Source organism: Epinephelus moara, chromosome 16, assembly GCF_006386435.1.
Source record: "Epinephelus moara isolate mb chromosome 16, YSFRI_EMoa_1.0, whole genome shotgun sequence".
NCBI classification, from domain to species: domain Eukaryota; kingdom Metazoa; phylum Chordata; class Actinopteri; order Perciformes; family Serranidae; genus Epinephelus; species Epinephelus moara.
This window is the reverse complement of record NC_065521.1, coordinates 35,706,162-35,721,420: the sequence shown is the minus strand read 5'-3', so window position 1 is coordinate 35,721,420 and position 15,259 is coordinate 35,706,162. Positions and strand designations below refer to the sequence as shown.

At 39.3% G+C, this 15,259-nt stretch overlaps 2 protein-coding genes across 2 annotated transcripts; one reads left to right on the top strand and one right to left on the bottom strand.

The window, feature by feature from the left end:
• Window positions 1-1,136: 1,136 nt before the first annotated feature.
• Window positions 1,137-4,698, bottom strand: LOC126402402 (CMRF35-like molecule 3). Its single transcript, XM_050064322.1, has 4 exons — window positions 4,490-4,698; window positions 4,040-4,405; window positions 2,136-2,193; window positions 1,137-1,978 (listed from the first exon to the last, which is right to left on the bottom strand). The coding sequence occupies exons 1-4, from the start codon at window positions 4,524-4,526 to the stop codon at window positions 1,831-1,833; spliced, it is 609 nt and encodes a 202-aa protein (XP_049920279.1). The 5' UTR covers window positions 4,527-4,698; the 3' UTR covers window positions 1,137-1,830.
• A 4,961-nt stretch (window positions 4,699-9,659) lies between these two features.
• Window positions 9,660-15,198, top strand: LOC126402394 (acidic mammalian chitinase-like). The gene is made up of 11 exons (XM_050064310.1): window positions 9,660-9,684; window positions 9,851-9,880; window positions 9,997-10,198; window positions 11,366-11,422; window positions 11,506-11,671; window positions 11,939-12,063; window positions 12,228-12,351; window positions 13,698-13,883; window positions 14,040-14,159; window positions 14,469-14,610; window positions 14,711-15,198. The coding sequence occupies exons 1-11, from the start codon at window positions 9,660-9,662 to the stop codon at window positions 15,016-15,018; spliced, it is 1,485 nt and encodes a 494-aa protein (XP_049920267.1). The 3' UTR covers window positions 15,019-15,198.
• The last annotated feature ends 61 nt before the right edge of the window (window positions 15,199-15,259 follow it).

The following is a 15,259-nucleotide window of genomic DNA, read 5'->3' as shown; positions in this document are numbered from 1 at the left end:
GTGGGGGGCGTCTTACACTATCTTACCCTAAGTGTTGGGAAGGTAACTTTTGAAATGTAATGGGTTACAGATTAGTTACCCTGTTAAAATAACAAAAAAAAAACAACAACCATTGAACCATTGTAATTACCTCATCAAAGTAATGTGATTACTTTTCTGACTAATGCCTTACACAGGGCAATAAAGCTGAAAGATGCCAAAAGAAGATTCCTGCACAGCAAAACGATTCAAAGAATAAATGTTTAAGTCAACATATGAGCTTTTTACTGAAAAGAATATATTCACATGTAACCCCTTTGTTATCTCCAACACTTTGATTAGTTACTGTAATTTATTTGCATATTTTTTCTCAGTAATTGTAAGTGATTGCAATTACATTTATAATATATATTATATATATATTACATGTAACTAGTTACTCCCCATCACTGCAGGTAGAGATAGATGAAGATGTTAATTTAATGATTATTATGCACATTTACTACTTAATACTACACTGCATTTTGAGGGCCAACATTATACTTTTTAATTCCACTATTTATAGACATAGTTAGTGATTACTTCAAGTAAGTTCAAATTATTATTACAAAATATAAATTAACTTATAAATAATGATGTATAATTATGTATTAAGCTACCTGGCACTATATAAAGTAGATGAAATTAGCCCCAACTTTACCAGCTGCAACATTACTGATGCTCACACATCAATGCATGGGCCAATGGGCCATTCTGCATAATGACTTTTACTTATTACACAGTATTTTTACACAGTGGTTTTGCTGCGTTTACGTGAGTTAAAGATCTGAGTACTTCTTCCACCACTGTTTATTTACAGTCTTCACGTTTCCCTCTTGTGCTTTTATTTTGAAAGCTAGCTGTCTCTGGTTATGGTGGCTGTCTTGACGGGAGTTCATGCCAGAGAATTCCTGCAGCAGAAGTGGTGACATCACCTCCTAAATCCCCCACACCTTGGCTTGCATCCTCACCTGAAACTAAGCCACCTCTTCCAAACTGCATCTACAGGTCTTCACAGCCCTTCTGTATCTTAACAAGACGATTGTTAGATTTAGATTTAACAGAGATACATGAGAGAAATTAAGAGATTTGAGTATCAGACATGTTCTTTGTGTTTTTGCATTTATATACATACAGTTCATTACATACAGAAAAATATGAAAACCTGTAGAACACAATACAATAACCCTGAAATTAATACTACATTACAAAATCAACCAATAAATTGCCACTTCCTCTATCACATATTCTGAGGAATTTAAATGTAATCTAGCTCTTGTTGTAACTGGAAGTTACCAGTTTGCACAATGAGACAAACACTTCATCTCAGCTGTTTGGTATCTCACAAGACTTACCAAAAAGCCCCTTTGTCTTCCCCTTGTATAATAACAGAACACAATATCACCACCGTTCAACTTCCTTATTTGTCCATGCTTTGGACAAGAGTTGACATTTATAACATTTAAGACATTTATGTGTGAAACTGAAGGTTACACCTAAAAGAATATCAACCTCTATGATGGTCATTATAAGCTCTGCAAATAAATTAAATAAAACCCAAAAGCCTCTCTTCTCCAGAGGTGCTAATTTTAACATGATTGGATATTTTAAATTTGGACCCAAAGTTATCTCAGGCCCTGCCACTGAAATTAATTACGTTTTAATCATTCAGATACCAAAGGAAAAAGAGCCTGAAAGCCACTTTTTCCACTTGGTTCAGTTCTTTGTTTAATTCACACACTGATAGAATTTCCACTGGAGGAATAGTTTTGTAGCTGCTGCATGAATAAGTTTATAATTCACCCATGACTTTCAAGCATAGATGTTTGTGTTCTGATATTGAACTTCATGTTGCAGCTGTGTTTTCCCTGCAGCCTTTATCCTCCACACAATGACGTGTGTCGACACCAAACAACATAACATTAAAACAACGAGGATCCAACGTAGAGTCGCCCACCAACTGGTTGGAACAGAAAGAAATTGGGGATTAGAATTACTTTTGTTAGTGGCATTTAATTTCACATATTTATTCATTCAATTATATTAATAATTTATTTATATTTCACTGAATGACAATATGTAAATTACAGTATATTATCCATGTAGGCTCTTCTCACCTTATTTCATCTTGTTCAGGTGTTTTGGCCGTTGTGGTGGCAGCGGTTGTTGTTATCACTGTGGAAAGGAATACTTTGCATTAAAAGTCATTAATTTCATTTACTGACAGATCAACCCCATCTACTAGAAACTATGTTTATATACTACTGACAATCATATGGGCCCAGTATTTATTAACTGAATTTGTTTTGACTCGCCATATCAAATCAAAAATTATTTAACCTTCTGTCCCATTAACGGACTGCAACCTACTGTAATATGAATTTATTTTGCGTGAGGTTTTTATTTGAATATATATATGATGGCCTAAACAAGGTTTCAAATGGTTTTACACCCAGTGAAAAAATAAATGAGTTAAATGATTAATTTTAATTTTTTTGTTTGTTTGATTTTGGAGTGAAAAACATGGTGTTCTGAAGCTACAGTTGGTAACTTAAAAAAAAGTTTTGATCATATTTGATGAAACTGTCACTATAGACCGAATCACTGTGATGTCACATAAACACTTCTGATATATGTAAAATGTATGTAATGTATGTAGATTTATGTACAATTGCAATTTTACATAAATCTACACATGCAATTTGTAATTCTGTTGTCATATTCTGCCATAACTGTAACGTTTAAAGACTATATATAGTTAAACACGGTGGTCCGACTTGTTGGCTGTTTCTGCTCTGCTTATTTTATGTACTGTGTTGCTTTGCTTGTGTCTTTGATAAACCAAATCTACTGGCACAGAAGCTAAGCAATGCATTGCTGTATATTTTTTACCACTTTACCTTCACACTAACTGATGGAGGCAGCGGTAGACCAGCAACACGTGTTCTAAAATGATTGTGTTTGTAAGTGGAGTCTGGTGGCTTTGAGGTAACAGCTTCAGTTCCCCATCAGAGAGGCCATGGTAAAGTGGTGTGAATATTCTAAATATAACGTGCACTTAAAATGATATAGATTTTTTTTAGGTGAGCCTTTTTTTTTATGGCTAAAAGCAAACCAACTGAGGCAGCGTTGTTTCATTCTATATACACGATGTGGAGATTCTTTACCTGCAAGTTATTGTAAACATTGTGAAATGGGCATTTCACTGGAATAGCATTGCTAAGCAACAGCTTGGGTCCATGTTTACTTCCTGTCAGCTGCAAAACATTCCAACAGGAAGTACACAGGGATCCATCTGGAATGTTCATGTTGTCATGTTTGTCTATATACAAACAATGGTACATGAGACAGATCAAAATCATGTTCCTCTACTTCCTCTCACTGCTCCTAATGGCATTTCCAAGAATCCACAGCGACTGAATACAAACAACCAATCAGAGCCGAGGAGTCTCTAACGCAGCTGTCAATCACTGCCTGTGAATTGCAGTCAAACTGTCAAACGAGGCAGCGCTGATCAAATATGAATTGAGATTTTGTTACTGCATTGCCTATTTCTCACCGGAAGTGTTTCAGAGACATATTTTAGTGTACTGTTTAGCTGTAAAATGAGAAACTTTGTGACCTGGCTGCTGCATGGAAAAGAGTAGAGTCAAAATAAAGCACCGCCCACAGTTAGATCAAACTCTCATTTTACAGCTAAACAGTACACTAAAATAAGTTTCCGACAACAGAATCCTTATTCATATTTGATCACTGCTGCCTAGTTTGACAGTTTGACCACAGTTCACAAGCAGTAATTGAGATAATTGACAGCTGCGTTTGAGACTCCTCGGCTTTGATTGGTTGCTTTCTTTCACATGTGGTAGATTCTAGCAAATGCCATTAGAAGGCCTATGAGGAGGAAGAGCATGATTTTTTCAGACATTTGCAACACATATGACTGAAGGTTATTTCTATAAAAGCTTTAAGAACATAGCAACAACTACAAAAACAAACAATAACATGATGACGTGAAGCATACCTGTGTCAGAGATGCGCAGCCTGACACCAGTGTGGGTGTTCCTTCCATGTCTGGCGATGACACACCAGTACTTATCTTTATCACTCTCCCTGAGAGAAGTCATAGTCACAGTAAAGACTCCTGCCTCCTTGTCATCTGCAATGGAGTGTCTTTCACTATATCGCATCTTGGGTGTCTTCACCACTATTTTACATGCCTCATATATCTGTCCTTTGCACCAGTACTTTGAGTAGTTTCTGAACTGATGGTCATACTGGCAATGGACTGTCACAGATCCTCCTATCACTCCTGTTACCACCTCTGGAGCCGACAGCTTGGCTGAGTCCACTGCGTGCTTTGTTAGCCAGAAGAGACAGAAAACTGGAGCTGCAAAATGTGAAAAACATAAGTTAACTGTTCTTTTCAAGTTGCCATTACACAGATACAGTATTTTTAAAAAGCTGCTATTACCATTGAAGAAGCCAAGAGATATCCCTGAGGTCCTCATGGTGGGAATGGAGACAAGAATGTGAAGCAGAAGCGAAGTGTGCAACGTTTAGAAGCTTCCCCTTATTTCTCCCATGTGGTCAGGTTATGTAATTAGGTGGTTGATGGTGTTTCTGCAATGTTTATTTGCGTAGGCTTGTGTTTGTATGGGTTTTATTGTGCTGAGATCCTACAGTACGTGAATGTTTCTCCTGCGTATGTTGTCCATCTGTGTGGGATACTGTAGACTGGGGACTGTAGGGCTGGTTTACTTACTTAAACAGCAGGTGGCACTAAAGACCAGACTGTCAGAGGACACAATAGTTCAGTACAGTGCCAATAATCTTGGGATCTATCATTTTCTTTTGTTTATTTTATAAAGATGAAGGTCATTTTTAAAAGGAGATATCTGCACATCCAGCTGTCTCAGATACAGGTGCTTTGAAAAGTATCACTGGAGTCTTGAGAGAAGAAAATTCTGCTCACTGCTTTTGCTCAGCATCACAATTTATAAATCATACTAACGTTTCGGCCCCTTTGGACCTTCGTCAAGCATGTTTTGACTCTTGACTCTGCAGTGGCCACATTTATGTCCCCATTAATGTAACTTGCATATTAACTCATGAGACCCAGTGACAGCGCAGTCTTCATGCCTTGAAGATTCCCAGGTTATTTCACTTCTCTTGTGAATAGGTAAAGCCCAGTGTGAGCGCCAATCATTCATGATGGTCGAAACTGTGACCCAGTCCATGGGGAACTGAAAGAGCGTAAGGTCTCCCTGCAGTGATGCCAGCACACAGTTTTCCTTCCCACCTAACATTTCAGTTCTTCTGGACATAGATGGGCTACTGAACGAACCTACCGGGGCCCAAAGTGTCAGGGGTCTGCTGGCTTTCAGCTGCAAAATGTCACTCAAATTAACATGTACCAACCTGGAAGGGACTCAAAATGACCACAAAGAGCAACAAATATACCTCAAAGAAACACAAAATGACAACAAAGACATACAAAGAAACATAAAAGAACAAATTGAGACACAAAACAACTAAACTATACTTTAAAGACACACAAAATGAATTGAAAGTGTAAAAAAATGACCACAAAGGAATGCACAGGAACTAGAAAGAGACACAAAACAACCAAAAAGACACAAATATAGCCCTAACAGATACAAAAAGACCTTTAAGGAAACACAAAACGACATCAAAAACATTCAAAGGAACTACAAATGGACACAAAACGACCAGAAAAGACTAAAATATACATCAAAGAGTAACAAAATGACTACAAAGAAAGACAGAAGAACTGCAAAGAGAAACCAAATGACCAAGAAATACACAAATACAACCCTAACAGACACAAAATGACATTTAAAGAAACACAAAACCACAATAAAAACATGCAAAGGAACTACAAAGGGACACAGAAGAACCACAGAAAGAAACAAAACGACCAAAAAAGACTCAAATATTCATCAAGGAGACTCAAAATGACTTTAAAGGGATGAAAAGGAACTACAAAGATACACAAAACGAGTAACAAATAGAAATCATACAACCAAAAAAGACACAAATATACCCCTAACTGATGCAAAATGACCTCAAAGAGCCACAAACCACAAAAAGATGCTGAACTACAAAGAGACACAAACCACAAAAAGATGCTGAACTACAAAGAGACACAAAACAACAACAACTGTGTGTTTTGCTCCTGTAGTGAAGTGTGAGGTGGCTCAGGGTCCCATTCTCTCATAATCCGCCCATGCCTCTGGACCTTCGTCAAGAGTGTTTCTCAAGAGAGATGAAGGGGAACAAAGATTAAATGAAGAATATCAAATACGAGTGTTGCAGCATTTTTAGTTTTTCACAATTGTGCATTACAGCAGTCTTCCTGTCTATCATTTGCTGTGGGAAAAACAATATTATTTTTTGCCCCATTGCTTCACATCCATTGCATTTGTATGAGTGTTTCCTCAGGCTTCCGTTCATCTAATTTGATTCTTTGCCCTTTTGCGCCAATGTATATTTTTAATGGTGTAATAATGATGTAACTGATGCCGTGTATTATCATAAAAGATTATGCTCTCAGATTTTTTTTTTCCACAGGCTTCAGTATTTCATGTGCATATCACATTCACAGCGTTTGACTGTGCTGCTTTCTGTTCAGTCCTGCAGACGTGAGTCGACTATATGTAGTCTTTCATGTTTAAGTTTAACGTCATCTTGATCTCTATTAATTACTTTTTCTTAGTGACAGCTAACAAATTGCTCTGTTATAGTAATTTTAATATCAACCAACAAATATTTTTAAGTCTTCCTCACACACATTCAAGTGTAACATTGGCATACTGGCGACTAATAGGTGCAAACGTGTCAATGAATATCACATCCTAGTGAGCATTACATACAGAATAAATAAGTGGTGCTGATTGCCACTCAGTGCAGAGTGGTCATGAAATGGAGTGCCTTGTTAATTGTCCTATGTTGTCTAACTATGCATGAGAGGGCTGGAGGTGACAATGTCCAGTATAAAGCGTAGTAGCGCAGGGTTTTCATGTGCTCATAAACACATTTTAAAATACAGTTTGCTTCATGTCTGGGCCCCTGTTCTCAAGCTTTCGATAGTTTATCAGGGAGTCCCATTTCACATCCACATCATTTCTTATGAATTGTATATGTACTGTTCTCTATCTGTTTTTGTTAATAAATTTGTGTGAATTTAAATGATTTCAGTCCAAAATTAATTGGTGATGCAAGGTGGTAGCCATGGACTCAACACTGGAGGGGACCAAATCTACTGGGGGGTCGCCCTCACACCCCTGGAAAAAATTAAAAACGTATTAAAAACTAAAACAAATTCCCTGTTAGCTTATATTTAATATTATTTATCATATGCACGAACAGATATTCAGTATACTATACGATTAAGCAATGAAATGAAAGCTACTGCTGTCTACATAAATTACACATGCAGCGCAACATGGATGTAACTGTAACACTCATCTTTTTGTTTTACACGTTTTAATACATTTAAATGTAAGTGACAGTATAGTGTTTGACATAGATTGTACCAGCAGCAGTTGAGCAATGGCCTCTGTTGGTGTACAGCAAGGCCACTTGCGCAAGCAACAAGCACAACTGCATGAGAACATATTTTTAATTCAGGAGCAATAATAATGGCAATTTGTTTCGCATATTTATGATTGTGATTAAATTGGCTATAATTATTTCAGGCAGCAGTGCAGGGTTGGCAGTAAGGGCATAGCAATTTTTATTTGTTTATATTTTTATCAATATCTTGAGGGGGATCTGCCCCTTCCCAAAAATACAATAAAAAATGTAAAAAATACATGTAGATGTTGGAATAATAGCTGGGGAAATATTTACATAACAAACATCACAAGGCGAGAGGTATTATTGTTGTGTAATCTCAGCTGATTGTGTCATGGAGCAGAGGTTCCCTTGTAGGTGGGCTGACATGTGTTTTCTAAGCACGATCACCCCGAGCTTCACGCACCATATTTTGAAACATTACTTTTTATTACAGGGTGTGAACTTCTCTCTCTGAGTTTATGAGGAAGCTGGAATGACGCTAACGGCCTTTAAGGTCAGCCCACATAGGAAAAAAACAGAACTAAGATGGTGACACATGCACTGGTGCTGAGTAAGTAAGCAGCATGAAGGTTACGACACCCGCAGGCACAAATGTGTTTTTCAAAACCTTTATAACTGCGGCTCATTGAGTCCATTCAACCCATGCATGGGATAGCTTTAGCTGATGGCACAGAAACATCAGTGGTGCAGTGGAGGGTATACACAGGTGTACAGAGTATACCCACCTATGAGCCAAAATAACATTGGAATATGCAGGAGAGTACACCCACTTCATCTACCAAGTTGTGCACCCACCTCATCAGCTGCCACTACACCACAGAGAAACATGTATACAAAATAGCCTCTGCCACTTTTCATGAAACTAAATTTAAGTTTGTGAATATTCAGGCTGCTGTTTGATGAGGTCACCGAGCAGATGTAAAATTTAACTTCATTTATGACAGATTAGTCTTTGATTTGCACCTCAGGGGGGAAAAAAACCTTAAGCGTTCCTGATATGATGAAATGACCTTGGATAAAACCTAAATTAGACTGTTTTTCACTTTAAAGTAAGAAAATCAGTGGGTAAATGAATGTCAACTCGACATTTGTTTGACGTCTTTTTCCATTTTTGGGCCCCGCCATGAGAAGCAGATAGGCTTGTGCTGGAAAAGCAAATGGCATTACCTCTGGCTTCAGCTCAGCCAAGGTGTTTTCCACTGACACCAGCATATCTTTCTTTAAACATTACCTAAACCTTTAAAGATAAAGGAGGCCACATTATAATGGAGGCAAAATGATTAGATAAGTTCTCCATTTGCTTTGTGAATGCTTTTGATTTTAATGCAAATCCCTCTTCGTGACATCACGATCCTCTTTTCGGCATGATTAGAGTTGTCAGACATATTTATCATCACATATCTGCGCTCTAAGTAGTTTTTCAAAGGCAATTTTGCCTGTTGTTTATGTGAGCTGACTTCTAATGTTTGATGTCACCGCTGAACAGAGACAGTAAATTTACCACGCGACATGAAAGGCATATTTGATAAGATATCACAGATTCATGCACTTTAGTCAAATCAACAAACATCTGTCTTTCCTCCTGTTTTGCCGTGCATGCATAGATTATTCACTTTAAACATTTAAATGTTTTTCTGTCTAATATGAGGATATTTATTACACTTTTGGCAGGTCAGGCCTAATTGGAAAAATATTCTGTATCTACATCCAAAACAAACATTTGCAACAAATTCTTTTGGTTGTTTTTGTGTTACTTTTAAAACAAGCCCGAGGCACGTTTTCTGCATTGTGTTTGCTTTGGATTATGTTTAGTTTGGATAAATGAGTCCTTCACACAAGGAGAAAGTGTGTCTGTGGAGAACATGCCTTGAAGTGTGATAAGTAATCACATATTACTCCTTACGTGAGCACATTTGATAATCTCCCTGCAACAATCTTTTGCGAATAAACACATTTTTGGCAGATGTCCCACAAGTCTGAGCAAACTAGGAGTATATAAAAGTGAGTGCACCTGTTCGATGACCTCCTTGTACAAGGTAGTCATGGGTAAAGTACTGTTTGTGACGGGTAAGTCAGTGTCTCTCTTGTATGTGCTGCACATGGTCTCCGGGTAATTGCTTTTTCCAGGATTTGGATATACAGCATATTGCATCCATTTTCAGCAGGCAATTCTGAGCACTTTTTCCAGTAAATGTTGTTTTGCTCAAAGATAACATGTGACTTAATTTTACAGCTCTGGCCCTGCTGCTGCACGCGCAGCTTGGTAAGCAATCTATGAATATATGATACAGTGTGCATGCTTGAATTTCTTTTTATGGTCAGAAATTGAGTTGCAGTGCGCATCTGATCCGTTAATAATACATTTCTCTTGAATCACAGGCTCATCTTATATCCTGTCATGCTACTTCACAAACTGGGCGCAGTACAGACCACCTCCAACCATTTATATGCCCACTGACATTGACCCCTGCCTGTGTACCCATCTCCTGTATGCCTTCGCCACCATTAAGAACAACCAGCTGGCAACCTATGAGTGGAACGATGTGGAGCTTTACGGTCAATTCAACGCCCTGAAGAACAAGTGAGTAACTTAAAAAGTCTGTTTCCAGTGGTGCCCCAGGAGGCAGCAGACCACAGAAACACGGAACGATCACTCTTTATTCTAAGGAAACAGCAACTGAACATCACACAACCAAAATCAAGGATCCAACAAAGACTGAACTGAAAACCAGGACTTAAATACAAACTAGTCTGACGAGGGGATGAAGTGCAGGTGGAGAAAAACGGTTGGAGGAGCTCAGGTGAGGGGAATAAAGTGATGAGGCAGAAGAACACGCAGGAAGCTCACAGGCTGGGAAAAACTCAGGAACAGGGAACGACTAAAGAGGCCAACGCAGGCAGGTGTGTAGCTGGGTAAATGAGGGAAAGGAACTAACTGGGGGAATAGGAACAGGTGAGTGAAACTAATCAGGATGGGGCTGACAAATACTAAGGTGGGAAAAGACACAAAGATAGGAAATAAATGCAGACATAACATATAGGGAGTGAATCTACAAAATAAACAGGAAACAGCTTAAACATGAATAAACATGAAACGAGGAAGAATACATACAGAAAACACAAACAAAATCCTAGAGATAAGACTCCACATGAAAAAACCCTGGATCATGACACATGCCAGTTGTTTCCTCACAATAAATTTAGCGGAAGTCGGAATTCTACTATACTTTGACTCGATGCTGTACCTATGGCGTAGGCTCTGCGTAGACATAGAGTCTACACCCTAGCCTGATGTGCACCGCCCCAGAAATGTTGCGGTGACGCAGACCTCCTGTCTATTTTTGTAAGCTGAAACCATTGGAAACAAAGCTTTTATTCAATTTAATTTCACTGATAAGATTCAATAAATTGTGAAGACAATAAAGCCTCCACAAAAATAGCATTTTAAGTCTTGTGTGTGATTTATCATGGCTTCATATAGGCTAATTCATACAGGCTAATTCATACAGTGTAAAATGCCATAGGCCTGTGCTAATAATGTTAGCATGTTATATTTGTTTGGAAAATGTGTTTAGTATAGGACAGTTGTTTTGTCTGTGAATCTTGTGAGTTATAATGGAGTCATCTAATTATTTCCTCTTGAATATCACCTGCAAAGAACAATACAGTTTTACTTATAACGTGCAGTTAGAAAAGTAGGAGTGTTTTTAACTTTCACTGCAGTGTAAAACGTCTCATTTCTTGGTAGGAATGGAAACCTGAAGACTCTTCTGTCTGTTGGAGGATGGAACTTTGGCTCTACAGGGTGAGATCATCTTCAGATATCTGCAGTCTTGGCACTCTAAATAGTGGATGTCTTCTATTTTAATACTTCTGTTCCCACATTAGATTTTCAAATATGGTGTTGAGCTCTGCCAACCGCCAGACCTTCATCAACTCCGTCATCACATTCCTGAGGAAGTATGAGTTTGATGGGCTTGACATTGACTGGGAGTATCCAGCCAACAGAGGAGGCTCTTATCAGGATAAGCAGTACTACTCTGTTTTCCTGGAGGTTTGTTTGCCAAGTCTGCTTTACTGTTTGTTTTTTTCTCAGTACCTTTTAAATAATTTCATACCTGATAGCACATATAAGCGTTCAAGCTTGCCTTGAATTTTTAGGGCCACAATAAATCCCCGTGGGGTTTCCACAGTGCCCTGCGCTGAATAAAATATACATAAAAGCAAAATAACTCACAACCTGACCATGTTACAAATCATGGATTATGAATTCTGGAGTTCAGTTAACACTAAATATTTTATATCTGTTGACATTCAACAGGAGATGAGAGCTGCCTTTGAGAACGAGGCCAAGCAGAGCAACAAGGCTCGTCTTCTGATGTCTGCTGCTCTGTCGGCTGGAAAAGCCACCATTGAGTCTGCTTATCAGATTCCCAAGCTTGGCCAGTAAGTACTTGGAGCAATATTTGTGGCGTGTCCAGTCTTACCGACAGCAACATAACGGGTCATAGTCAAATAAAGCAAATATGAATATCACCCTTTCAGTCTAAATGATTAAGCTTGTTAATGTTGCCATGGTAACCGCTTCCTCTCTTGTTTTCCACACCCAGGAGCCTGGATATGCTCAACATCATGACCTATGACTTCCATGGCTCTTGGGACCCCATGACCGGCGAGTGCAGTCCCCTGTTCAGAGGCCCTGAGGACCAGGGTGGCTTCATCTATTTCAATATCGTAAGTGCTTGAATATCATCATACAGCACAACAACAGAGTTACCAAAACTGGACTTGTCTGCATAATACACCTACTGTCTGCAAGTTTTATCTGCAACTTAAGCGACAATCTCCGAGGCTGCAAAATGAAGCCCAAGCAGAAGAGCCAAAAACTGCAGTTCCACACATAGCCACTTGAGGCTGGCTCCAAGAGCGAGTCAGTCCCTATCTTAAAATGCCCAAGTTTACGAAAGAAAAACCAAATTACAGCGGCATATCCCTACACAATGGTTTGTATGATATCCTACGAATTAGTGCCCCACAAATGACATGCATACTTCACATAAAGTTACACTGGCTGCCTGATATAAAGTTACAGAGGTTAGGTAATGCCCATAAAGTTACCATGATAAAATTTTTAAAAAGAAACATGGTGAGGACGCACCTTAAAATGACTTAAAGTTCACACAGTTTTGAACACTGGTCTCCCAGGGGCAGTCCTATGTTTTTTGACCCATCCACAACTCTGACCTCAGACCTCGCAGTATTGCTCCCTTATATATTTTTTGCTCCCATCATTGAATTGATTGATGTAAGCGCAGCCTTCTCAAATACATGCAATATACACAAATTACTGTTTCATATTTACGTAAGACGTACGAATTAGAGTGCATTACTTTTCGTAGGAAAATGTACGAACATTGCCTGGTACAAAAAAAGGCTTTAGTCTCTATTGCTAATTTCCCCGTTCATGACAACTATATGGGGGTGAGTTTTTATATAACTTACCCGTTTACATTTTTGCTAGTCAAATTGCTATCACGATGACAATGTTGCTTAGGTAACACAGCCATGACGAAACCCCAGATTTGCAGTGTAGGCGTAACAGTGGCTGTTACTATTTTAGTGTGTTTACAGGTCATGGGTGTTTATTATAAAGTCCTCTTCTACATTTGGTTGTACTCTAAGACCCTCTTAGCAGTCGGATATTCACTTTTTACAGTAAGTACATTTTATTTTATTGGTGTTAAGCCTGTTTTTTGCTACTTAAAATTAGCATTACTAATATTGCAGTTAACCATAGCTGTAAATTCACCATGCTAACCCAGCTAGCGGCTAGCGTTAGGGTTATCTCCACCCTCTCATCCAAATATGGCCACCTCTGGCTCTGGCTCAAAAAATCCAAGATGGTGATGTCCAAAATGCCAAACTCGACATTTCGTAATGGAAGTCCACAAACCAATTGGTGATGTCATGGTGGCTATGTCCATTTTTTATAAATACACTTTATGCTGCAGTTACATTAAAGCATCCACAGACGATATATAGCTCCAGAGCCACTTATTGTTCCTATTCCTCTGCTCCAGGACTATGCCATGAACTACTGGAAGAGCCAAGGAGCCCCAGCTGAGAAGCTCATTGTTGGATTCCCCACATATGGCAACACCTTCACTCTGAGGAACCCTGCCAACCACGGTGTTGGAGCACCCATTGCTGGTGCTGGAACTCCAGGAAAGTACACTCAAGAGGCTGGAGAGCTCGCTTACTTTGAGGTACGCTTGAATGTTGATGCTGGTTCAGTGTTAGTTAATATTCTTCTGTTCGCTTGATAACAGAGCAGGTTGGTTTATCTTAACAGTGCAGGCTCCAGATGAAGAAGTGAATGAGTTCCTAGGCTGTCATTAATGCACTGCTTTGTGAAATTACAGATCTGCGGCTTTTTGAAAGATGGAGCCACTGAGGTTTGGAACCAGGCCCAGGATGTGCCATATGCCTACAAGGGGAACCAGTGGGTGGGCTATGACAACATGAAGAGCTTCCAGATCAAGGTAGCAGAGCTGCACAGAATACTTGTTTTACTGTTTGACAGGCCAATCTGCTGGCTGCTGTGATTTACCTCTGAGCTAAAAATGTTTCCCAATCTCCATAAACTGTCAAGACTTAGATTAAGCATTATGTTAAAGTTTTCTCTCTGTGCTACCGCATAATGTGACAGGAGTCAATGTGTTAGATTTTTATTTATATTTAAGGGGTCATGCTGCAGTTATCAGCAAACACTGTGTCAAGGTCTTCTGATGAAGTTGCTATGTTTTGACCTCAAAATGCTCCCAACAACGCCCCCTTCTGGCTGTCTGTAGGTTGACTGGCTGAAAAAGAGCAACTTTGGAGGAGCCATGGTGTGGACAATTGACATGGATGACTACATGGGCACTTTCTGCAACCAGGGAAAATACCCACTGATTAATGTTCTCAAAAAGGGCCTTAATCTGGATGATGCATGTAAGACTTTAAATACCTCTATCAGTGGTGATCAATGTGAAATCCTCAAGGTGTTCTCAGGAAAAACATAACAATTAAATAATTAATTTATTGTTTTCAGCCTGCGCCCCTCCTGCCACTCCCCTTCCTCCAATCGCAGGTATGAGCACAACTGGAGGCAGCTCTGGAGGCAGCTCCGGAGGCAGCTCTGGAGGAAGCTCCAGCGGCGGCTCCAGCAGCGGCAGCTCCTCTAGTGGGGACTCTGGCGGCATGGACAGCGGGTTCTGCTCTGGAAAGGCCAATGGCATGTACCCCGACCCAACTAACAAAAACCATTTCTACAGCTGCAGCAATGGCCAAACCTACTTTGGGAAATGTGCTGCTGGCCTGGTCTTTGATCCCTCCTGTTCTTGTTGCAATTGGCCCTAAAGCTGAGGTTATAGATTGACTGGTTAACCGTTTAAAGGCTGGATGACTCTGTTTTACATTTGTTCTTAGTTCTCAGAGTCCAACTTCACTGAATGCAAAGTCCTTGCTTCCATGTTGGATGCTTAACAGTGTAAAACCAGAGGTTGTCCCCTTGACTGGTTAAATTTGAAAGCAGAGAAAATAAACATTTGGATTGTTGCATGTGTGTTGTATGTTTCCACGTTCTTTTCATTGCTGTCAA